This window comes from Micropterus dolomieu, linkage group LG03, assembly GCF_021292245.1.
Source record: "Micropterus dolomieu isolate WLL.071019.BEF.003 ecotype Adirondacks linkage group LG03, ASM2129224v1, whole genome shotgun sequence".
In the NCBI taxonomy this organism is placed as follows: Eukaryota; Metazoa; Chordata; class Actinopteri; order Centrarchiformes; family Centrarchidae; genus Micropterus; species Micropterus dolomieu.
This window is the reverse complement of record NC_060152.1, coordinates 29,025,933-29,049,270: the sequence shown is the minus strand read 5'-3', so window position 1 is coordinate 29,049,270 and position 23,338 is coordinate 29,025,933. Positions and strand designations below refer to the sequence as shown.

At 43.3% G+C, this 23,338-nt stretch overlaps 2 protein-coding genes across 4 annotated transcripts in view; one reads left to right on the top strand and one right to left on the bottom strand.

Annotated features, from left to right (window-relative positions):
* The window catches only part of si:dkey-122a22.2, a 33,176-nt gene extending 18,078 nt beyond the window's left edge, over positions 1 to 15,098 (top strand). The window contains exons 9-13 of one of the 2 annotated variants that reach the window (XR_006824432.1): positions 1,596 to 1,678; positions 1,792 to 1,888; positions 2,012 to 2,193; positions 12,901 to 13,012; positions 14,332 to 15,098. Coding sequence is in view for 1 of the 2 variants with exons in the window: in XM_046044912.1 (XP_045900868.1) it covers positions 1,596 to 1,678; positions 1,792 to 1,888; positions 2,012 to 2,179 (348 nt within the window). In the remaining variant the exon portion in view is untranslated. Of the gene's footprint in view, positions 1 to 1,595; positions 1,679 to 1,791; positions 1,889 to 2,011; positions 2,266 to 12,900; positions 13,013 to 14,331 lie in introns of those variants that run through there. The other variant, XM_046044912.1, reaches the window with a different exon arrangement.
* The window catches only part of zfpm2a (zinc finger protein, FOG family member 2a), a 115,221-nt gene continuing 94,787 nt past the window's right edge, over positions 2,905 to 23,338 (bottom strand). For both annotated transcript variants that reach the window (XM_046044909.1, XM_046044910.1), the window contains 3 exons: positions 7,808 to 8,014; positions 6,932 to 7,159; positions 2,905 to 6,528 (listed from right to left, as the gene is read on the bottom strand). In XM_046044909.1, coding sequence (XP_045900865.1) covers positions 3,980 to 6,528; positions 6,932 to 7,159; positions 7,808 to 8,014 — 2,984 coding nt within the window. In that variant the 3' untranslated portion in view covers positions 2,905 to 3,979. The remainder of the gene's footprint in view (positions 6,529 to 6,931; positions 7,160 to 7,807; positions 8,015 to 23,338) is intronic.

Here is a 23,338-nt window from a genome sequence, read left to right as displayed (position 1 = left end):
GTGGAGGACAAAACGGCACGTTTCAGGCACTTTAAATTTACTCCTCCCATCTTTGCTATACAGCCACAGGATGGTGCTAGTGTGAGCAAAATCATTTCTCCTCCTCAGCCGAGATAGGAGTGGATGTCGATTGCAGAAGCGTTTGTCTTCATATCGTCAGAGACTGTGAATTTGGCATGATATGACACCAGATGTCATTTTAGAAGAAATGAAAATTGAACCCGTTCCTGGAGCTGACGTGACGCTGCTATTGCTCTATATCTTCTGATGCCTCCTATATTGTAAACTCAGCCTTTTGACAGGTAGAAAGGAGCTGAAAAAGCTGTTAATATAACCGACAAGCTTTTTGTTGTGTATTAGAGATGAAGTTTTACTACAGGGCAGGGTTTTTTATTTTGCACTTGTCCATACTCAGATCTGCTGTGACTCTATACAAAACAACCCACACATCCAGTAATGACACTGCCTGTCATGAAGTCCTGTAGTCATTTTTTACTTGCTATGAAAAACATCTAAGGCAGAGGAATAGTAATGGATTCTGGTGATGAACAACAACCAATATCTTTGGTAACATGGAATAATGCTCTCTATAGACTGACACCTTATTATAGCAGGGAAACAAACATTCATGTTAGGTGCATTAGGGGCATAGAGAAAGAGAGATTATTTCAGGAAAGGTAATTTAGTAGCCGTTTATTGCATTTAAACCATACAGTCCTCCTTCATATTCTTTTATTTTTTTTGTTTGGAGAAACAGCTTACACTTTATTGACCCTCTGTGAACGCTCAGTGACATTTATAACATCCGTTCAGCATAAAATGCCTGTGTATGATGCGACGACGCCTGCTCTGGGATAAATGCGAACAGTTCGTTAAGACGCCTTGTTCTCTGCTGCCAGCCACCCACGATTTGATGGCAGCAGTGATGAGGGACCTATTTCAGCTTTTCAAGTATTGCAGTTGTTGCCAAGGAGATAAGGACATCATTGTGCTTGAATTCTCCAAGGACAGAGAAAGGTTTTGTAGACAGGCTAGTGAAGGTTACAACATGCACAGACTTTCACAAGCTTGCCGGACTCAATAGAGCATGCAGTCCATTTCTCAAGGGCATGTTCTGTAACCACTGCTTAATTGAACTGGACCAGAATTGTTTGCAGCTATGTTAACGGCTCCAAAGCTATCTAGTCTCATCACATGTGGGCGATAGACACAGTTAAAGGGGAATTCTGCTCAATTTGAGAATTCACATATATTTCTGGTAGCGTGGTGAACTTTCCCTGCCCTCAGCAGGAGACTCAGAGAACCAAGACTGAGATTTACAACGTCATATCAGTATTCTGTCTGGAGCTGACTTCACTGCATTCAAAGTGACTTACTATAGTAATAGTTGTAGTTAATTTCCCCATCTTTTCCAAATCATCTTGGAAATGTAAAGTTTGGATGGGACTAAGAAGTTAAGAGTATTATATTTTTTTTGGCGCTGGCAATCAGAGTATGATCCTACGGTTCTAAATAAGGTTGAGCAATGGAAAGATGCTGCTGACAATAAATACACACTGTTTAAATATTGTGTCTGTTTTCTCTGTCTCTTACAGAAATACCTACTAAGTAACCCTGCCCACCAGAGCAGTGCTGTGGATGAGCATTACTTTTTAAATGAAAGTGCAGCTCAAGTTAGGTATGCCATTATTTGCTTTCTGTGTCTGCTATTTGCATATTTGATGTAGGCAAAATGAACATTGAAGTTTTAAGGAAAATGAGTATATACATTTTTTTTGGTTGTTTTTAAAGGGATATCACAAAGTTTAAGCCCCTCTCCGGCAGGACGTCAGTGAGTGTGATCACCGGGGATTCCTTTGACCAGCAAATACCAGAACACCTAAACCAGGTGAGAATTTTTCCTATAGCTGCAAAACTCCATGATGCATTATTAACGCTTGTACAGTGGCTGAACAATACTGTAGAAATGGCTGTGTAAAACCCATAGTAAATCATCTTTTCTCTGCACCAGATGGTTGCTAAGCTTCAAAAGAAGTTTCTGGAGGAGTCCTACCCGTCAGCCAATCACATTCACATAAAAGGAGCAGACCGGCGAATGATCTACAAGAAGCCATCTGCCATCAGCAAGCACCTGAGGAAGCTAGTCAATCAACGACAAGCCAAACAGCAGAGCGAGTGACCCGTGGCCAACATGTAACTATACCCCAGACTTGTACAGAGTAATTGTTGAATATGTTTTAAATATTCAATAAAATATTCAAGTTATCTTTTTTACCGTTCCCTGCAGCAATCTGTAGAGATTGTCTATATACCTGATAAGGTTCATCTAGAAGTCAGTTTTTTTAACATATCTTTGCACAGCTCTGCTTATTGGATTTTTTTTAATTGAAACTAACTAGAGGGTATTCAGTGATGAAATATTTGCTGTCTTAGATTCAGAAAATCTAATCTTTCAAGTTATTTCATTCTCTTTACCTGATTGGCCAGTGCCAAAAATTAACACATTGCTCCTTATCAATGGAAAGGCCACACACATCATTGCTTAACCTGATACTTCTTATCTACTTCTGTCTTAATATTCTAACATGTTATAGCCACAGGGGAAAGGCATACTGAGTTCCTCCGTCTCTGTTGCATCAGCTTCTGTCATTTGTTACTTGCATATAATTGAGTTACATCACAACCAGACGTGGACCTAAACCTATTTTTAGACTTCCATTGATGGATTCATTTTATAATTTGCAAACAGAGGATTCTGGTCTGCAAAGCTAATTTGGCTTTTTTTTTTTTTGTAAATACATCTTTATGTATTTTTGCGTCTGCTTTTAACTGCACTGTGCTTAATTCTGTGGAAAACATTACATACAGGAGTGTGAAAGAACGACCAGACAACGGTGGTTTATCCTGAGGATTTAAGTTTTTAATTATGACACCACATCAAAATAAAAATTTCCAACAGATCTGGAATTTAATTCCATCCATATACATGCATAGCAACAACGTTTTAAGAAACATTTTCTCCCATAATCAGGACATTGGAATGATCATTTTACATCAGTATCCCCACTGACCTCCCACCCATTTTGTTCATCAGCAATAAACGTAATTCTTGTACAACTTCTTTTTTTCCCTATGGGGTTACAAATAATTATATGCACAGTCCCCATTTCATAATACTGCTTTCAGTAATGTTCCCTAATTTACAAAGTATTGCATTGAGAGCAAATTTCAAAAAGGGAGACCAAAGTGTATCATCAAACAGAAATACGAGTACTATACAAGAATGCTGCCATCCTCATGAAAACATCCACATCTGAGTTGAAGAAAAGAGACAGGGACAAACAGCCACATATGTATGCAAAGCCATGTGTATATGCCAAAATGTGAGATGCAGGGTTGTGCCTGGTTATCACCCCCAAATGGAGATTTTTTTTAAGGCAAACAAGTCATTAGTAGCAATCTGCATGTGACATTTTGGGCATATACAGAAACTGGTACAGCAAATAAGAATACACAAGTGCCTCAGTAGCTATTTTTGTGTCTAAAATGCATCTCATTTTTGTATTGTCTATTGTTTCATTGAGCCTACATTACAGTGTAAACAATATGTGTGCTACACAAGAATGACTATACAATAACATTACAAACAACTCTGATATAAATTTCATTTTGAATTTAAATTAAGATCACTACCCCTATTAATACTGATTGTAAAATAAATTAATGTGAAAGTGGCACCAATATTATTCTTGATTCATTTTTCTTTTTCTTTTTTAACCAATGGTTTTGCATTTTTAAGTCTTAAAACGATGAAAGAAGAAGCTTCTCTTGATTGTCCACAAGCAGCATTTAGCACTGCGTGATGCACTATTCCAGACACAACAGTGTACCAAAACAAAGGAGAAAAAAGGGGGAAAAGTTGGGGAACGGGGGGGTGGGTTTGGGTAGGAGAAGAAGAACGTGTCTTAATCTTCTCAACTTATTTTACATGCTCTGCAGCATGTGATGAACAGTAAAACTTCTTATGGGTAATAAAGTTTGAAAGGTTGTTGAACTGGATGTCACAGAGGCGGCAGTACTTGCCACTTCCAGAGCCGTTCACACCTTTGTTGGCTGTGGGTGCTGCCTCATCGTTTGGAGACTTTGAGGAAGGCGACATGTTCTCGTTGGAGTCGGCCTGGTTCTCGGTGGCCCACGTAGGTGAGGGATTGGGAGGTTGGCCGTCTGGCTGGGGCTGGTTCTCCTGCTGTGGTGGAGCTGTGCCTGAACGGTCCTCTGGCTTGTGCCCCCCGTTGACGATGACCATGCCCCGGTTTTTGGGCAGTAGGGGAAGGGGCTCCTTGCCAGGATGGGGGCAGCCATTAGCAGCAGGCTGCTGGGCCTGCTCTCTGGTTGTTCCTGTCTCTCCCCCTCCTCCTGCGCCTCCTCCTCCCCCATTAACGCTCTGCTCCTGTTCGCTGGCCTCTCCCTGCATCACTGCTCCCCCGGTCACATAATCGGTTGGTTTTATCCCAAAATACGGCGATATTTGCTCAGGACCTTTAACCTTCTTTATTGCTCCGGGATAAAGGCAGTGGGGTAGAAACATATTCTTGTTCTCATCTTTTGATGGGATGAGTTGGGGCTCAGCAAAAGGCTTGAGTCCCGACACAGGCCCCAGGTGAGGGGGGAACATGCCTCCATTCTGCACCATTACTTTCCCATTGCCATTCTTCTCACATTTGCCTGGGCTCTTATCATACACGTCATCAGGGTTGCCGTCACTCTTCATATCTGGGAACATGGTCGTCTCCAGGCTACCAGTCTCACTGTGTTGTTGCTGCGGTTGTGGCTGTTGCTGAGCGGCAGCAGCAGCAGCGGCGGCGGCTGTTGCAGGGCAAAAGTTCTGTTTGTGCGCCAGGTAGTTCTCCACTTTGTTAAAACTTATCTTGCACACTGCACATTCGTGATAGTCCAACAGTCTTTTGGGGGAGCTACATGTCTTGTCAGGGACTGGCGAACACTTTTTGCTGAGATCAATGGGAGCATCTAGCTCCTGCTGCTCCACTGTATTGCATTTGGGAGCCAGAATAGGTTTAGTGACAGTCAGAGAGGCCTCCAGGTGTTTGGGTACCATACCTGGGAAGATGTCACAGCGGGGGTGGAAGCGGTCTGCTAGGCTCTCTACAGCTTCCTGGGATGTACAAGGGTTCATTGGCGGAACCCCGAGGAAACCAGGCTGACCCATAGGGGGCCTCTGGTGGTCCTGGTCAGGGAGACACATCTCATACATCTTCCTGCGCTTGCGGGTCCTCATGGTTCTCTGCATGGAGGGTACCTTGTTGGTGGACATGCGTTTCATGGGTGGGTCGTGACGGGTGGCACAGTAGTACTGCTTGTGGACCATGTAGGTCTCGTGACGGCTGAAGGTGATATTGCAGGCATCACAGGTTGTCTTGTTTGGGTCATTGTCACTTTCCACCAAACCCGTACTGGGGCTTTTCCCCTCCATCTGCTTGCCATTCTGCCTCTCCTCTGCCCCAGTTGGGGTAGAGACCTTCTTCACCTGTCCTGCTAGATCCTTATCAGGTCCTTTAGCCCCAGCATTGATCATGTCCAACACACTGGAGTTCAGACAGGCAGACTGCATGAGGTGGTTGTCAGCCTCTGTAGGGTGGCAGCCGGCCAACATGCTAACAGAACTGTGACCACTGTTGGGGCTCACCGCCTCAGGGACCTTATCTGAGAGGGCAGAGAAGTCAGGGGACTTTGCCATGTGTTGCCAGCGGCTGTTACAGTAGTGCTTTTTGTGGACCAAATAGTTGTCCAGGTTGCTGAAGGTGATATTGCATTCGAAACAGGTGGCCCCTTTGGGCATAAGAGGACTGTAGATGACAGGGGGATAGCTGTTCCCTCCATGGCGCAGCCTCCGGTGAACTAGCTCTGACATTTTAGCCAGAATCTCAGAAGCCTGCGGGACTACAGAAATGTCTTGGGAGAAAGCAAACTGAGACAAGAAGGGGCCCATGGGAAATGTAGGCATGTTATGCTGCACAGGGGAGGAGGCCAGCCGGGGGCTTGAGGGCTCAGACTTGATCCTAGTGTAAGAAAAACTGGCTTTGCTTCCTGGGTGGGCCTCTCCCTTCTGAACAGACAGCATGGGCTTCTTCTCAGCCTTGTCAGCCTCTCCGTCTGTGCTGGTCTCCTTGTTGAGGGCCCCTTTGGGACTTCCCAGTAGAGCATCCTTCCTGTTGGCCAGCTCAGTGCGGGCCTGCTGCTGCTGCTGGAGGCTTTCCTCAGGCCCCCTGGGGGAATGCTCGGTGCCGTCGCCTTCCCTGTGAAGTTTGCTGCCGTGCCCATGTAAGTCCTGATGCTGTAAGAGTTCCCTGTGGCTCTGGAAGCTGATATGGCAGTGATTGCATCTGAAGGCCGCCTGTGACAGGTGAGACATGATGTGATGCTGGAATGTAATAAGAGAATCTGCCGTGTAGTTACAGATTGTGCATTTCAAGCTGGTGCCAGGAGGGAGGCTCTCTTCCATTTTGACACCTGTGAAGGAGATAAAAGGGAGAAATGCTCAGAATCTCGCCTCCCACTTCTCCTTTAGAGTTAACTGTAGAAACCATCAAACACTCATGCATTATGCCAAGCCTATTGCCATCCACTAGATTTTTTTCTCAATGATAAACTGTCAACTATGCTAGCTGACAGCATGGTATGTATATTTCTGAAAAGAAATGACAGTCATTTTTCCAAACCTGTGTAAAACTAAAAAACTGTCATTTTTTTCTAAAGCACTTTTAGGACCCCTCTTTCTTTAATAAAAGGGGACTGAAAGTAGCCATCTTCAAGCTGTTTATATATATATATATATATATATATATTTCTTTTGTGGTAAAAATCTAGTTTCTAATCTACCAAAACCTCTTTGATTCATGGCATTGTCACTCACCACTGTGTGAGGTGCTCAGGTGCATTTCCAGGGCCCTGGCTCCGGAGAAGCTCTTGTTGCACTGTGGGAAGGGGCAGATACTGGGGGTCTGATGGGGACCAGTGTCGTTTTCCTCCAAAACCGTCTCTGGCTCCCTCTGTCGCCCACTGCAATAGTACATCAGATGGGCCTGCAGGTTCCTTTCGCTCCGAAACCAGATTCCACATGCCTTGCAGGGGAAGATGTCCTCTGGAGGGACACGGAAGGGGACAAAGGGGACATGGTATCAGCATACACTACTTACATATTTTTTTTCACAAGTATAAAGATAAAGAGCTTGCACACATGCATACAAACATATTCCTCTTCTTCTACAGTTTTGACTCTCAAAGCCTGTGTTAAAAGGCTTTTCGACCAAATCCTCAGCTGCTGCATATCGCTGTGTTGCTACCACTGGGTTGGTGCCCTTTCTCAAGGGCAAACAAGAACACTGGACCATCTGCTTACAGAAGCCTCCCTGTTGAGCTGAACCCAGATAGCCCTCGCTAAGTAAACAAACACACTATTTGCATGAGGCGTGTATTTCGCAATTAACACGTTAGTTTGAGTCTCAGTGTGTTTATGTGAACCCAAAACTTGAAGGTCGATGGCTCTTATCTCCAGTGCAGAGACTCATCTGGGTTAATCTACGCCCGGCGGAGACGACGCTCCTTGTTAAGCAGGTGACTGAGTGCAGGCTGTGGACTGGTGTGTGTGTGTGTGTGTGTGTGTGTGTGCGCGCGCGCGAGTGAGAGAGAGAGAACAAGAGCACGCGTGTGTGATTGTGCATGTCTAAACAAAGGCACGTCTCGTTCCAGCTCTGTGTACGTGCACTCGTGTTGGTGCGCGGGCACTCACTGTTGACGATGGCAGTGGGCAGGATGGAAGCCATTGCGGCCTGCTGCGGCAGCAGCTGGATGCTGTCCAGCAGCCTGGCTGGGTACATGCCCTCACTCAGAGACATGTGGTTCATTGCCTGCAGACGTGAGTCAAAGTCCACCGCAAACGCCACCAGCTCCTCGCCCTCCATCATGTTCTTGGTGGTGGTGCACCACAGCTGGCCACCTGGACAAAACAGAGATACAGGAGACATTTAAATACTTATTCCGAGACAAGAGAAAGTTTTGCTGCGTGTACACGTGAGTAAGTCTGGACTTATCATGTCAAGTCATTATGCAACATAAGAAATTACATTTGTGTACAACATCTCAAAGAGTAACAGTGTGTAATTGATGCATTGTTCAAAAGTATAAAACTGTTTGAAACTATATCTTCCCTGTAATTGAGAAAGGCTTCCAATAGTACCAAATGGTCAGTACACCAGTATAAAAAAAAAAAAACAATTTTCTCACTTTTGCTGCCACCCTGAAACAACAAAGGTGAATTGAATTTCGTTTGTTGAAAATTGAGAAATTACACTTTCAGCAGCCAAAATCCAAAATCAGTGCCCACATTACTCTGGATAATTGACAGAGGATGCCATCAACAGTTTTCATAAGCACTACTTTTTCTGTTCTGATAAAAACTGTTCACAATGAGGTCAATTTTCTCAGCAATTTTCAATTCTATGAGCACTAAAAATGAAATTCCATTCGCCTTTGTTGTTTTTGGTTGGAGAATCTCAGAAACAGATATCTAAAAACCTGGTCAAATAAAACAAAACTATACAACTAAAGGTGCATGAGAAAGTATGATTTGTAAACAAACCTTTTAAAAGGTGTTTTCTTTCTTTTTACTGTCACTCAAATGTCTTTCTAGGCTACTGGCGCTCCTATCCAGAAACAAGGCAAACCTCAGCTGTGGTAAACTGTAGCCTACAGTGCTGTTGTCAGCTGGAACATTGAGACAGGTCCTCCACATTATTAGATTGTTGTGTTTTGGGATTAAGCATTCCTCTGAAATCTTCTGAACATATTCATTAAGTCAGAGAAAGGGGGAGGGGGCAGGAGGAAGACAGGGGGGGTAGAGGGAGAGAGTGAAGGTTTTAGCTTAGATAATATTTATCTCAGCACATGACAGGCTTTTCAGCTGCACTTCATTTTCCATTGAAGAGATTAAAGTTTTTAATATGACTATTTACAGAAATCTGGCTGAGGAGATAACAACAAACTATGATATGTGCCTGCTAAATGGCAGAATTAGGACATTGTTTCTGAGGAAAGCTGGACAATTAATTAAAGCACGCTGTTAGCTTTCAAAGATGTGCAAACATACCGACGGAGTGTCAGGCTGAGAGGGGACATGTGATTTGAGCCCTGGCTGATGTGGAATAAAGAGAGTCCCGAGGAGAGGTGTGAAGGCAGGGGGGACGCAGCTAGAAAAGCCCCCACACACGCCGAACACTGATTACTCATGTTTACACAAAACCTATGAATCACCAGGTTCAAAATCGCCCTGTAGACACGGTGAAGGTGCTTGAGTAAGGCTCTGTTTGAAAACAATCCACTTTTCTGTGGATTTATTGGAAATTGAAAAACTAGGGGATGGAAACAGATCCACCATGACCTTACACTATGCCAAGCATTATGTATAAATCATTGTTAGGTTTCTAGAATGAATTGCCCCATTATTTCAATGCAAAATTGAATATTTCAGATTTCACATCGCTGTTTTGATTAAAACCTTTCTAGCCCTTCCTATCTGCTGGTGAGGCACTGAAAATTAGACGAGCACAAATGTGTCAAAGGAGTGAAATAGTATTAAAATATGCTATCTTTCAAAGTCCCATTTGTGTGCAGGCCTCCTCCCCATGAGTGTGGGTATGTGGCTGCGCGTGCATGTCAGCGCCACTTTAAAGAGCAGTGCCTATCTGTCGGCCAATCTGCTGTGACGAGACACACACTTCAGGCCGCTCCACTTCATCGTTTTGATTCTGTCATACCACACACTGCCTGGAGAGGCCCTTTGAATTTTTATCTCCTAATTAAAATAACAAAACTCCTCTCCACTGTCTGCCCAAGTTACCATCAAGGTAGATACAAACTGCCACTGACAATGGCGGGGAATATATATCGCAGTCATAGCCACAAAAGTTTCTCTCCTCTGAATGGATCTTTTAGTTCAGACGCGCTCAGTTTACAAAGAGAATTATGAACCAGGCCCTGATGCTGAGATACAAATCAGTGTTTTTTTGGATCAATCCAAATCAAATATACTGTATGCTCTCCTCAGCTGAAATGAAGTAGATTTTGTACAGTCTGATGAAAATGTTTTACTGCATTTTGACAGCGGAATATGCGCTCAGATTGCATCCCTTCAGCCAAGAATGCTACAGATCCATCTGTTGTGTGTGAGAATGCTGGAAGTGAGTTTCAGGACTGCATGTCCTAGTTTTACTGAGCTACCAAAACACTGAGGCAATACTTGTTACAGTCACTCAACCAAGACAAGGTAGAAAGATACATGTGCTCTGGCTGCAGGATTATGGTTTAAACTGCACTTACATTGTCATCGGAATTAGAAATCAGAGCTGTTTCTCAGATCTGTGACATTTTTACTGCAATTTCCTGTATTTTTGTTTCTGAAATGCATCATGATCCTAGCTCTGTATCTTCATATCAGTATTTCTGATTACCTGTGCAGCCATAAGTTTGCACACAATCAAATGCAAGTGCACATGCACGCCTGCAGTGCATGTATGTAATGCATACAAACTACTGTGCAGGAACATGTCATTTTCATGCACATATGGAGATGCAAGGCATAGAAAATAGTCAGTACAGAGGCATCAGGTGGCTACAGACAAAATCAATATCCCATGAAGGAGCTCTGTCGAAAGTCATGGCTGTTTCCCTCTGACAGTCTTTTAATGACAGGTGATTTAAAATCATAGAAACACAGGTGAGCCACCTATGACAATGGCATGATCCACATGAATGAGGAAGTGTGGAGGGGAGTGGGTCGGGGGGGGGGGGGGCAACAGTTTGAGCGAAAGACCAAACCCGTAAGTCGTGAAACTGGGGGAAAAGGCTGGGAAAAGTGCAGCTTGTGATTTGCACTTGTTTGCCTGCTAACTGTCTGCAGTGAGCTGCCTTTGTGCAGTGGCCAATGCAGTTGGAATGAAGGCTATTGTCTAAATCCTCCTGCAGAGCACCTGATAAAAGAATAAAGAACTATGACATATTCTAAAAACAATGGAGGAATTAAGCGGAGACAATAGGCCAGCTGCCTCATTAAAACAATCAAAAACGGCATCCTGTACGTAGTCCAGATAATTAAAAACCACTGCTTCCTACAGTCTCTCAATACCATATCCACCAGCTCACTGAGGCCCTGAGACTATGGCTCTGCTGGCTAAATGCCCTCTTCCCTCTCTTCCCTTTGATTAATGTTTTATTTGAACATGCAGTTGAAGATGAACATATGAAGGAATTCATGAAACAATATTATAATGCAAACCCTTTCCCCCCTATAAGTACTTATAAACTAATCAAATGTCTCAGGATGAATCGCAGGGACTCAGGGCGTGTGTCCCCTCCCCTTTGCCTAAAGCCCCGAGAGATTTCAAAGTGCAGGCATCACAGGGCATTTTTTAATTTTCTCACTTTAAATGACTTTATAAGAAAATGGATGTGTACAGTATCTGTATATGTATGGGGAAGGCAGGGAGAATAGAGTATGAGATACTTGAGCAGGAATACATTTTTTTCCTTTTGCTCCCTGCAAACGGCTACCACCACCATATCTTAATGAAGCCGCAAACAAATCTCTCATGCCTCGTGCAAAAGCTGAGAGACAACAAAGCAGCAGAAATAACAGAAGGGCCCGGATAATTAAACTGGCCTGAAGACAGGTATTCAAATGTTGGTGTGTAAACAGCACAACTCTTTAATAGTTTAGCTGTAAAATGCGTAGTTAAGCACATCAGCACTTGCCTCTCCCATCTGTCCAAACACATTACCGTTGCAGAGGCCATTACAGCACTGGGGTACAGTCCCACTGCACCACAGCCACGTATTATGGGAGGGGTTGAATGGGGCTCCTGGGAAAACTAACAGTGGCCCATTGGCATTACCTGCATGCATCATGGGGTCATGTATAATAAAGCATCACGGTGCACTTTAAGAAATGGGAGAGGATGATAAAAAGTTCCGCACTCATATAGTGCATGCTTGGTGACCACGGTATACATTTTAAAGAGCAAAGGTTTCGAATCTTTTTTGTCATGTTTAATGTGTTAGTCAAATTTTCCTTTGTGAAGCCTGATTTGTTCTTTCTTTCCTTTGGTTTGGTGACTCTGCCCCTTAAAGTTCTCGTCACTGTCTATTGGCTCTGCGCTAACAGCCGTTCTTAATTGTGAAGAGAGGCTAGCGGTGCCTGAAGCCAGAGAGAGGGTTGTAATTAAAGACCTCTACTCTCCTTGTCTTCAAATCAGCTCCAGCCCCTCCTGGTCAAATGGGAACAAGCTCCTCGCACCTACGAATATCAAGTAGCTGCATGTTGTTAACCACCACTTCTTTCTTTAACAGTGCTTTATCATAGGAGGAGTAAATGACAGTGCCACACACAAAACAACTTCCCAGTCAACTTCCCTGGATCTTGTGAAAATATTTATCACAACTCAGGGATGAATAATATCTGTATCTGCACCTGACAGCAGACGGTGCTGCAGCAAACACTAAACAAATGCTCCTCATGAATACTGGTAAATATTTGGATGTTTCTGGATCATCAGAGTTGAACACATTAGGATGACTCATGGCTGTCAACCCGGCCGTCACAATCCCCAGCCCCGAGCAGGCCGCAGAAAGGAAAACGCTGAGTTAGACCCGATTGGGAACATCATTCACAGGGTCAAAACAAGCTTACTATTATTGACGGTACACTAAACTAGAATTAGCTGACTCTACTATTATTTCACTAAGGCACTGACACAGATTGACTCTCTCCTTCTCTATCTCTCCTTCACTCTCTTCCACCTCCTCCTTCTCATGTTTTGTCTTGGCCACTAGGAGGCACTCTTCTCATGCAGAAGCTGCTGGTGGATGTTGTTGCTGCGATGATGCAGACACCTCAGACATGGCAGAGCAGCGTAGACGCCAGTCTGCCTATACATCTTTGCAGGTAGGTGCCAAAGATCTTACTCTTGTGAGAAATGTATTTGGATCAAAAGGCATTCTTCTGACCTTATTTTTGACTGAAAATTACATTGTGTAAGCCTAAACGTGGAACTAAAATGTTCTGTGATGTTTTTATGTTTAATAATCTTTTGTCTGTTGCTGCCGCATTTCTGTAATGACAGTAATCAAGCATGCCAGAATGCTTTTGTCACTTTTTAACACATTTAAAATTTTACTTCTAAAATCTTGAAATTATAGCAGGAAAAAACAATCACCTATTTTCCATGGAAATTAATACTGTTCAGTAAATATGTGTTGAAAGAGCCCTGACTTGTCTTGTCTTGCCCGACACCAAAAAGCCCCAGATTTCCCTACTTTTGCACTACAGCGTCCAGACTAATTTTAGCATCAAGTGTTTTTGCAGATATAGCCAGTACCGAGAGCTCATGGATGCCCTCAAGCAAATGGCACATGGGTCAGAATCCACAAATTAAAAAGTCCTCCCAGGGGAGCCTCATACACGCCGCTCTCTCAATAGTATACATTCACAGGCAACAAAGACATAAAAGCTGCACAGCACACTGAACAGTGTCGTTAAACACATATTTAAGCATTGTTTGAACATCACAAAAACAGTTGGAAAAAAAAAATCCCGATCATGTGATTCAGCAAATGTTTTACTGAGAAAAAATAAACGTCTCACTTTGAAATTACACAATGTTTGGCTAGTCTCTAGAGACTCATGCAGCTTTTTCAATACAGTGAGATAGATACTGGCAGAGGAATGTTTGCCTGGTAATAGTGTTGTAATAATTTTGAGGGGGGAAAAAATAGAAATGTGAATTAGCAGCTATTTTTGCTCTATTAAAGTTTAACGACAGAGGAAGGATATTTAGATTTCAATTTCTCATACAAATTTATTTATTAGTGAAACATATTAAATGGTGACATATTTAACATTCTAAATATTCCATGTTTTACTTTAATTTTTATATTTAAACTATTTTAAGATGGACAAAAAATACTGTCTCTAAATAATTTCTTTTTGACATTTTTATTTTTTTCCAAACAAATAAAATGTTCTACTGTAAACAGCAAATGGCTATTGAGATCATTTACAGTTTCTATATTGCATGTGTGCTGTCAGTCTGAGACAATACCAGCCACAAATTCCTATAGCACAAAGCTGTTCTTCCTCATTAGCTGCCACACACGCAGTCAGCTCCTCCCTGTCCACAGTAAAGTGGAGTAGACTATTAAAGGAGAGCTCTGACTGGCTCCTCTCCTCTCAGCTCCGCTCTGCTTTATTCTTTATTTGGACAGGTTTGTCCCATTGAGCACTCTATTAGCTATCCTTCTCTGCGGGTAGTGCTGCCTGTGTCCTGGTTGTGGCCGGTCGACATGTGTTTACTGTGGCCCCTGCTGTGGCGGCAGGCTGGTCGGGGGCCCGTCCTGACCAAGCCCTGCTAATGGGACCAGAAGACCCCTCGTGACAGGGCGCCGCTGTGGTGAGCACCGCAGCAAATTCTACCCCTCCCTCCCCTCCAGCTGCGGCCTCATGGCCCATGTCCCCCTACCCATCATGCCTCGGCGGGAGCAGGTGAACGGCGGAGGGCCAACGCCGGTGAGCTTGGTTTTTCCTGGGAGAGCAGTGCGCCATTGCCACGCGCCTCAGTGGTTCCTCCAACATGGCTCCGGCCCTACGCCACATGGGCTGGCTGGCCATTCTGTGTGTCTGTGTGTTTTTAAGTGTGTGGGTGTATGTGTGTGTGTGTGTGTGTGTGTGTGTGTGTGTGTATGTGGGGGTGTATGGTGGATGCCAGCCCTAATGCAAATGCTTGCCGTTTAAAAAATGGGAGCCTCTCTCCTCCTCTGTCTCTCCTCTTTGGAAAGGTCTATTTTGGCCTTCTGGTGCTGGCAGTTATTTTTTTCCTTTCCAGAAGGACAGAGAGCCAGGAAGATGCACCTGTCATCCATTTTGAAATTCAACATTATTGATCTGGTCATGAGGAATGGAATTTATGATGCTATGTGTCTTTCTAAATGAATACTTATTGATTTGTGCCTTAAAACATACATATTTCTCTTTTGCAAAGTGTTTCTGTGCCTTATTTACGAGCATGCTGATTTGGTGTTCACAGCACAGCAATACACAGAAAAAAATAAACACTCACAGACACTCTCACACTCTCACCACAAACACACACTGACACACACTGTGACACATGCATATAAACTAGTCACCGGTGCAACATCCCAGCATGCCCTCTGTCTCTGCACCCCTGTAATTCTACATATTGCTTAAAGTATGTGCTAATTAAATTTTCTGTCGGTTTGCAAGAGAAATAAATAATCTGCAGCTAAAAGGCCTAATTGCGTTTGTCACATTGTGTCTCGGTGGCTGGTACATCGGGAGCACAGCCGCTGCCCTTGCTCATTGCCATTCTGTCGTCCTGGCAAGCCCCTGCGCTGCCCCAGGTATCACCACGCGGCCATCTGGAGCCGACATCTGTCTCTCTATTGATCACAAGGGTTTAGCACTTGATCAAACAGACTGCGACAGGAAATTGCTCTTTTCCCCACAGAAAAGGCCAATCGCCTGCGTGAGGGTAATAGAGTGGAACTGAGATGCAGCACCAGCGCGGTGGGCAGGCGGGCACGGGCACAGCCAGGCAGGCAGGCAGCGGCACGGCGGTGTCAGCCGCTGTGGAGGTGGCTGGGAATGGCACAAGTGCTAAAGTCCACTGCCACGTTACCAAGACCATGTTTAACCTAATCTAACCTTTCTGTTTATGCAACTGCAGCACTTCTAATTTTACAGTAACACAATCTTTCCAAATTGTAATTTACAATCATGCAAATTTTGAGTTTTCCACTCTGAGCACATCGTTGAGAACCATGTGTATGCATGCTGAAGATGAGACCATCTCCTCTGATTAAAAAAACTGTCATTTGAAGAGCAGAATTTGTCTTTCAAGTCATTCAGGTAAATGTCTAAGCCAACAGCTGTCTGAAACGGTTAGAAAAGCTGGATGCAAGTGAAATATGCTACATGATAAGTACACCAGATGGTGGTAAATTAATGTATTTCTTCAGGAAAAAAAAAAGAAATTTCACCAAAATACTTGAGCATTTACACCAGAGCTGAATGTCTGATATTTTAGAAGGCCTTTCGGGCAGTTTTTTATAATAAATAAATACAATATAGGGGAACATTCTTGCAGTGTTTCAAACATTTAAAAAAAGTGTTTAATATGTAACTGAGCATCCGGGTGTAATATTTCAATAGTGGGAAATGCTTGACAAGGCTGCAGTTGTCCCTTGCTTACTAGTATCCCCAGTGGAGTTCAACAGTCTATTAGTGCCTGAGGTGAACAGCTTCTAAATGTGTGTTACAGTATGTTAGCTTAGGCTGTGGTCCACATCTAAAATAGAGGTTTCCCTCTGCTCAGGCATGCTTTCGAGGCACTCACTGTAACACCATGTTTAGCAAGTATGGACAATTTGATACTGAAGGTGACATTTATTCAGCATTGTAGAAAATATTTAATTGTTCCTGCAGAGAGCGAGATATGTTTCCCCTTGCCTACAGTGCTGGGATTGTCCTTTGGAATATGATGCAAATTTGGGATGAAGCAACTAATTCCTTCCTTGCACCCCTGTACACCCCCTCCCTCAATCCTCCGCCAGCCTCCATCCTCCCCAGACACGAGGATTCTGATTAATCGTGTGACCGCCCCTCGTTTTGCATTTTACACAATCTCACGGCGCCACGGTGAGATGTGTGAGGTGTTTTGCCACTTTTGGCAAGCTGAAAAGATGTAGCCCAAGGAAGAACAAGTCGAAAGTATGAGGGAAAAAAATATGACCAGGGGACGTGATAAAAAATTATCAGCCAGTGTGTTTTCCTGTTTGGTTTTAATCTACATTTAATTAAATTCTTATCTGCTGTGTGCTTATGGCTGCATTTGAATGGCGAGGCTGCATTCATTATGAATGGTAAAATTGAACTCAGTACATTGTGTGTGGCCCAATAAAGAAACAAGACTCTTATTGCAGTGCATGCACAAGCTCCGACAGACATGCGGAAAAAATAAGTCAATTAAGATCGGTCTTTAAATTACCGCTGTATCAAAACAAGGGGCGGGAGCATGCTCCATAATAGAATCCTGACAGCGGAGAGAGCACAGTTGACTGTTGTTAATATACATCCCATTTGATACAGCCAATTGTATTAGCCTGTTTATGGAATGCACCCAGTTGATGCACACTAGATTTACTAGTCTGTCATGATAGTTCATAATCGACAGTGCTGGAAAAAAAAAGTTGACTTCAATGAATATAGAGGTCAAATGACAAAATGGCTGCAGCAGGAGAAAAAGAGTTCCTCATAAAGATCCTGCTGGTTTATTGGAATGTTAGAGGTCAACAGCAAAGGTCAGTGACAGAATATGTAGACAATATGTGGGCCACAGCAGATACTGAAGAGTTAAATCCAAAGAGGCAGAGAGGAGAAAAAGATTCAGCTCCAAAATTGTAATACTATTGACAAAAGACACACAGCTTATAACGCGCGGGCGGCACTTCATAAGCTAAGAACAATATCCCATAGGCAGCACCCCGGAAAACGTCGAAAAAGACCCTGAGCCGATACTACAAAGTTGGGCCCCGGCAAAATCCCTAAATCTTCCCGTTTGCTTATTCGGAGCAGCATGGGGGGAGAGGGAAGCTCCCTGCTGCCTGCCCATGTTTACAGAGCCGTTCTCATCTCTAGGCCTTGCTCATCCACGGCACTGACACACGGTGTCGACATGATTAGGGGTCTGCCTTTGCATAGGGCTGCGTGTGTGTGTGCGGGGGGTGGAGGATCGGCAGATGAATGACTTTGGTGCATCGGAGAGGGATCACAGCAGATAATCGCTCCCGACTGCTGTGCAGGAGCTCTCAGATCTGGTCTTTAAAATAATGTTCGGAGTCAAGTCTCTCCAAAGCTTTTCGCAGGTTATCTTCCACATTTTATGTTTGCTGTTTAAATCTTAACAGGACACAGGCAGCAAGGGAGAGCAAATATGTCTGGAGTCGGAGGAACCCGAGTGGAAATGTTATTGCGAGGGGTGAAGATTAGCTGAAGCAGGGGCTGAGGAGATGAAACTCCTCTCTATTCGAACGGCTTTCATTCCTCGAGGAAAACTTGGAATGCTGAATTTAACCTTGGGAGGCCAGATTCCTGTGAGAAGCGCGGCGGGGATAATGAATCTGACCTCTTGCTAAAACTGACATCACTCAAAGGCATTCACTCAAACACAAGACAAACACCAAATCTACTTAAGTACATTAAATACAGACCACCACTAGCACGCAGACAGTGTGAATACAGTACAACATAAATTCCAGTATCATAAATACTCCTATCACACAAACAGAGGAGCCATAAAGTACGGCTGCCTGTGCCTGGGACTATAAACCTCTGGCGTTACTCATAGGGAATAAACACACATGCACAATTTACTGCACTAGATCCCCCCTTTGTTTATCTTTTAAATAAGCACACTTTATCACCCTCCTGCATAAGCAAATTGCATGCAATGTGTGTTGTTTTAACATTTGATATGCTGTCCAGAAGATTCATTTCTCCCTACGATTTCAATTGTCTTTGCAATATCCTGCTGCCATAGGCATCAGGCCCCATCACCTGTTCGTTATCACTGGCCGTCCTGTTTGGGAGCTCTTGAAACGGTGCCATGGCATTGACTCTCAGTTAACAGCAGGTCTCTGAACTTCTCACGCTTGATAGCGGAGGCTGGAAAATTACGCTAACAACTAATTAACATCATAAAGAGCGTTTAAATGGACGGACGACACCTGCAACCTTCATTTGCACACGCTAACACAAAATTACCTGTGTTTTTATTTTTGCAGATAACGCATGCATTTTTTAACACCTTTTAGAATATTCATTTTTCCGTGGCTGGCTTTAGAATTGGCACCACTGTCGTTTTCACTATGTACTGTAAAAAAAACAAAAAAACACCAAGCCAAAAATAATAATTGTCAAAACAGAGGGCTGGCAGTATTCCTAAAGCTGTTTTTTCCCCTGTGAGTTTGTATGCAGCTTAAAAAAAGTGCACTGCTATATGCTGTGCCTGAAATAACACATTCCATTTCTAATTTTTATTTGAATATAAAATATTTCCAGGTGGCAGACATAGACCTCCAGTTACTGGTCCGAATAACAAAGTGCTGCCTGTCAGTCTGAGACACTTTGCTGGCTGGCTGAACTAAGCTGGTTTAGACTGACAAGTCTTCAACGGTGGCAGCCTCAGCTTCCACTGGCAGGCCTCTGGAGTCCTTTCTCGCTCTGGCTCCCAGCCTCACAGTCTTTCACCGCAGATGACCACAGTACAGTCAAGTATCGGTGTTCTTTGAAACCGCTCTCTCTGTGTCTTTCCTTTAAAGGTCTGAAACAGCTGCTAACTTCCACAGGACGGTAATGCACTCACACCTCATTACAGAGCCACATTATGGACTACAGCAGTAATGCAGCTTTAATCTTCTCCAAATCGTTATAAATGTCAAGCTGGGGCCAGGGACTTCCCAGTCTACCGCACCAATGGCTTAGCCCGCTATCCCCTCTATTCCGTATTAGCTATAGCCAGAGAATTACATTCACTGCCAGATCCCCTGAAACTTTCAACCCTTTTGTTCCAACATTCAATGCACCATTAACATACCCTTTGAAATTGTCTCCCCCCCGCTCCCAAAAAAAAAAGCCCCAAACAGCTAAATATGAAAACAGTTGATACCCCTACACTGCCACATACACCCCTACACAGCCCGTACCTCCCCCTTCTTTTCCTTAGCCTCTCCTAATGAGACGCAACATCCCTGTCTCTCCACTGAAGGATCCAGACTTTCTGTGTGATAGAGAGACTGCGGCTGTTTATTAATAATGAATTTGGATGTTTGCGTGTGGAATGTTATCAGCGCGCACACAATCCCACCAATAGTTTGCCCTGATGGGGTAGCTGGGTTCCTCATTAGCAGAACATATTTAATCCAGAAGTTTCTTATCAAATGTCACACCTGCATCTCTAAATGGCATTTTCACATTCATTCGCCTGTATTTGGGAGATGAGGCTCCAAGGTGCTTTGCAGAGATTAAGAAGGAGAGAGAGTGCAAGCTTATTTTATCATTTAGCGGGTCTGGAAGGAATCCAAGGAGTTTTTGTCTTGTTGTTGTAATTAGAAAGCCTTTTAAGTGATAACGCCTGCATAGGAATATGAATATGTAGCGATCAGGCCAGCCCCCCCGCCCCCCTTTCCTCCTCATCTCTGTCTCTTTCTCTGTCTCTCTTCCGTTCTCTCTCTCTCTCTGTCTCTCTCTCTCTCTCTCTCAGCTTTTTTAAATTGTTGAATGCTGAGTTTTTGTTCTGCGTACAGCAAGGATTAACTCAGAAGCTTCAGAAGTTTAATGAAAGACTTGAAAGTACACACTTTTCCTTGTTTCTGGCTGTGACAATGTTTCTTTTTCCTGTGCGAGAGCGGACATGACATGAGTACAACTTTTTTATACCTGAACCATAAAGGATGGACTTCACTTTCCTTAAGGAGACATATCAGCAGCAGTACAAGACAAATCCAAATTTACAATAATAAAACAAAAACTATATACATATACATTATATTTATTTGTTTTGACAGATATCTGAAATTAAAAGAACTGTCTAATAAAATATAGTACTGGTAGATTTTCAGCCTTCACTGAGCCCAGGAATCCATTTCAAACCAGTGGAGAATTGAACATTTCCTGCACAAAAGCTCAAATATTTATCATTTCCTGTTACAATACTCCTCTCCAGTTGTAGAAAATGGAGCAGGTATGCAGCCCCCCTCTCAGTAGTGGCATTTAGTCTGTGTATATCCAGAGAAGCTGCTGCTAACCATCGGGCCAGAGATAAGTGCAAAACTGAGAAGTATTGATCCAGTAATAGTGGTCCACGCTTTGACTCTGACACCTTAACCCTGCAGACATAATGTCATAGCCTCTTATCCTTCCCTCTTAACACAACCTGCCTATCTCCCACAAGCTGTCACCTCTAGTAATACGCTTCTCAAAAGCTCCCCTAAATCACTGAAATCATTGCACTTTCAGACATTATTTATTTTCCCACCTCTTAAAAGTGAAGCATGATTTACAGTTTGGGAAAAGGTTGCGCCTTTTCTCTTTTTTTCCCCTCCTTTCCTCCTCTTCCTCCATTTCCCTCTAGACCTACTAACGCTTTCTGTCAAGGTAATTCCATTTCTACCATTGTAAGAGCTGCTACGTAGCAATTACTATGTTAGGCCTGTGTAATTGTGTTGGCTTACAGCGCATGATAAATACAGTCGAGCTAGACCTTGCATAGTGATCCCAGATGTGCGCTGGTTTAGACGTTTTCATTAATTGAAAGCGTCACTGTGTAACAGCGCAGTATTACACTCTGGCAGGTATGAATGAAGTCTAATACAGCTTAATTACTCCACAGCTAAATATGTATTGTAGGAATCCCTTATGTGGGGATTTTTATCTGTTACAAATCACAAGTTTAAACCACTGGAGGGTGGGAGTGATAATTAGTGAGGATTTAGGCATCCAGAATTCTAATAGAAAAACCCTTGAATGAATCCAAACATCTCTCGCACATACAAAAGGCTGTAAATGATGAGACTTTTTGCCCAAACTTTTTTGATCGATGCGTTTCAAAAGCCTGCCACTGGAGTGTCTAGGCCATCGCTGAAGGATGCCAAACGTTGACATTATATGCAAATTTTGTTTATTATCTTGCAGGCAGCACAGATCCTGCCTTGGTTGGGCTGGTGCAGCCTACAGCAACTTCCAAAGCAAGGTTTATGCACAAGGGCTTCTAATTAGCTCTCTGAGGGCCGCAGTTAGTGCAGCAGTTTTCACAACAGCCGTTGGGAAGTTGAACACTAACTTGGAGGGCTCCATATGTTGCCCAGGAGGCCTGGGAGACAAACCGATCCAGCGTATTTCACATTAGGAAACACTATGTTCACTCCTGAGAGCAGCTTTTTCATTCTTCTCATGGATAGCCAAACCAATGAATGGTGTTCATCATTAGATATGTATCTTTGGGCTGCCTTCATTTAAAATGTCCTTTTAAATATGGAGACCTTAATGCATAGATATATAGAGATATTCAGGCAAACTATAAATACACAAATGACCACAATACACAATAATCATTTATCTATGTGTGTTCAAAATATTAAAGCTGCAAACTACTAAAAAGTCGCTAAGCCACTTAACAAGACATTATGCTGCTTGAACAAATAAAAAATATATAGTAAAATACAAATGTTCAAAAGGTCCAATTTGAGATGCTTGAGAGACTCGGGGTTTCAATTTGGCGGCTCACTCTGAACGGTGACATAGTTCTGAGTCACTACTGTCCATTTGAATGTGCAGCTACCTGAGTTTAGACATCAGCAATATCCATGTAGAGTCAGTGTCTCCCATGAAGGCATTAGCTAACCCTCATCTCCAGCTGAGCTTCTATTTCAAAGCTCTGATGATCTTATATCTCCTTCAAAGGCTGATTTTCACTGAAGAAAACCCTGGTTCACCCTCCCTCTCTGCTCCCTCTTTTGCTGAATTGCCATCTCAGTTTTCCTCCCTTCACTCTCAATCAGCATGCGTTCTGCTTTTGACCCCGGCGGCGGCGCAAAAAAAAAAAAAAAAACGATGTGCCTCATTAACTGAGGCATCACACTGGCTTTTTCAACTTATTGTCTCTCGCACCTTATCCAGCCCTTCATCTTAAACTTGGAATAAATTAGAACGATAACGATCGCGCGTGTGCCATTAGTCACAAATGAAGTGGTTAACGCAAAAAAGGGGGAAGATAAGGCTGAGATCTGATGCTGATTCATAAAAGGGAAGGCAGATTGTTGTAAAATGGCAGATAGACCGTGCAAATTGGGTGCCGACATCATGAGGCAATGTTATTACCAAATTAGCTTGTGCTTTTTTCCCGCCCATCCTGATCACAACCTCGGGAGGAATGGAGAGAAAAGACACTATTGTGTGGCTCTCACAGACATTATTCTTTGAACAAATACTTCAGATGACACAGGAGGCACTGATGCCGCCTTTACCTCTAAGATGTATTTGCTTTTAATTCATACATTCGATTGTGACATTTTAAACAATTTCTCTAGTGAGACTCAAAGCATTACGGGCCAAATGACAGTCCTGAGTAAATAGAACATGGGAGGGGATGGGGTCTTGATAAGAGAATACAGTGTTTGTTCAAATTGAGTCTGCGGC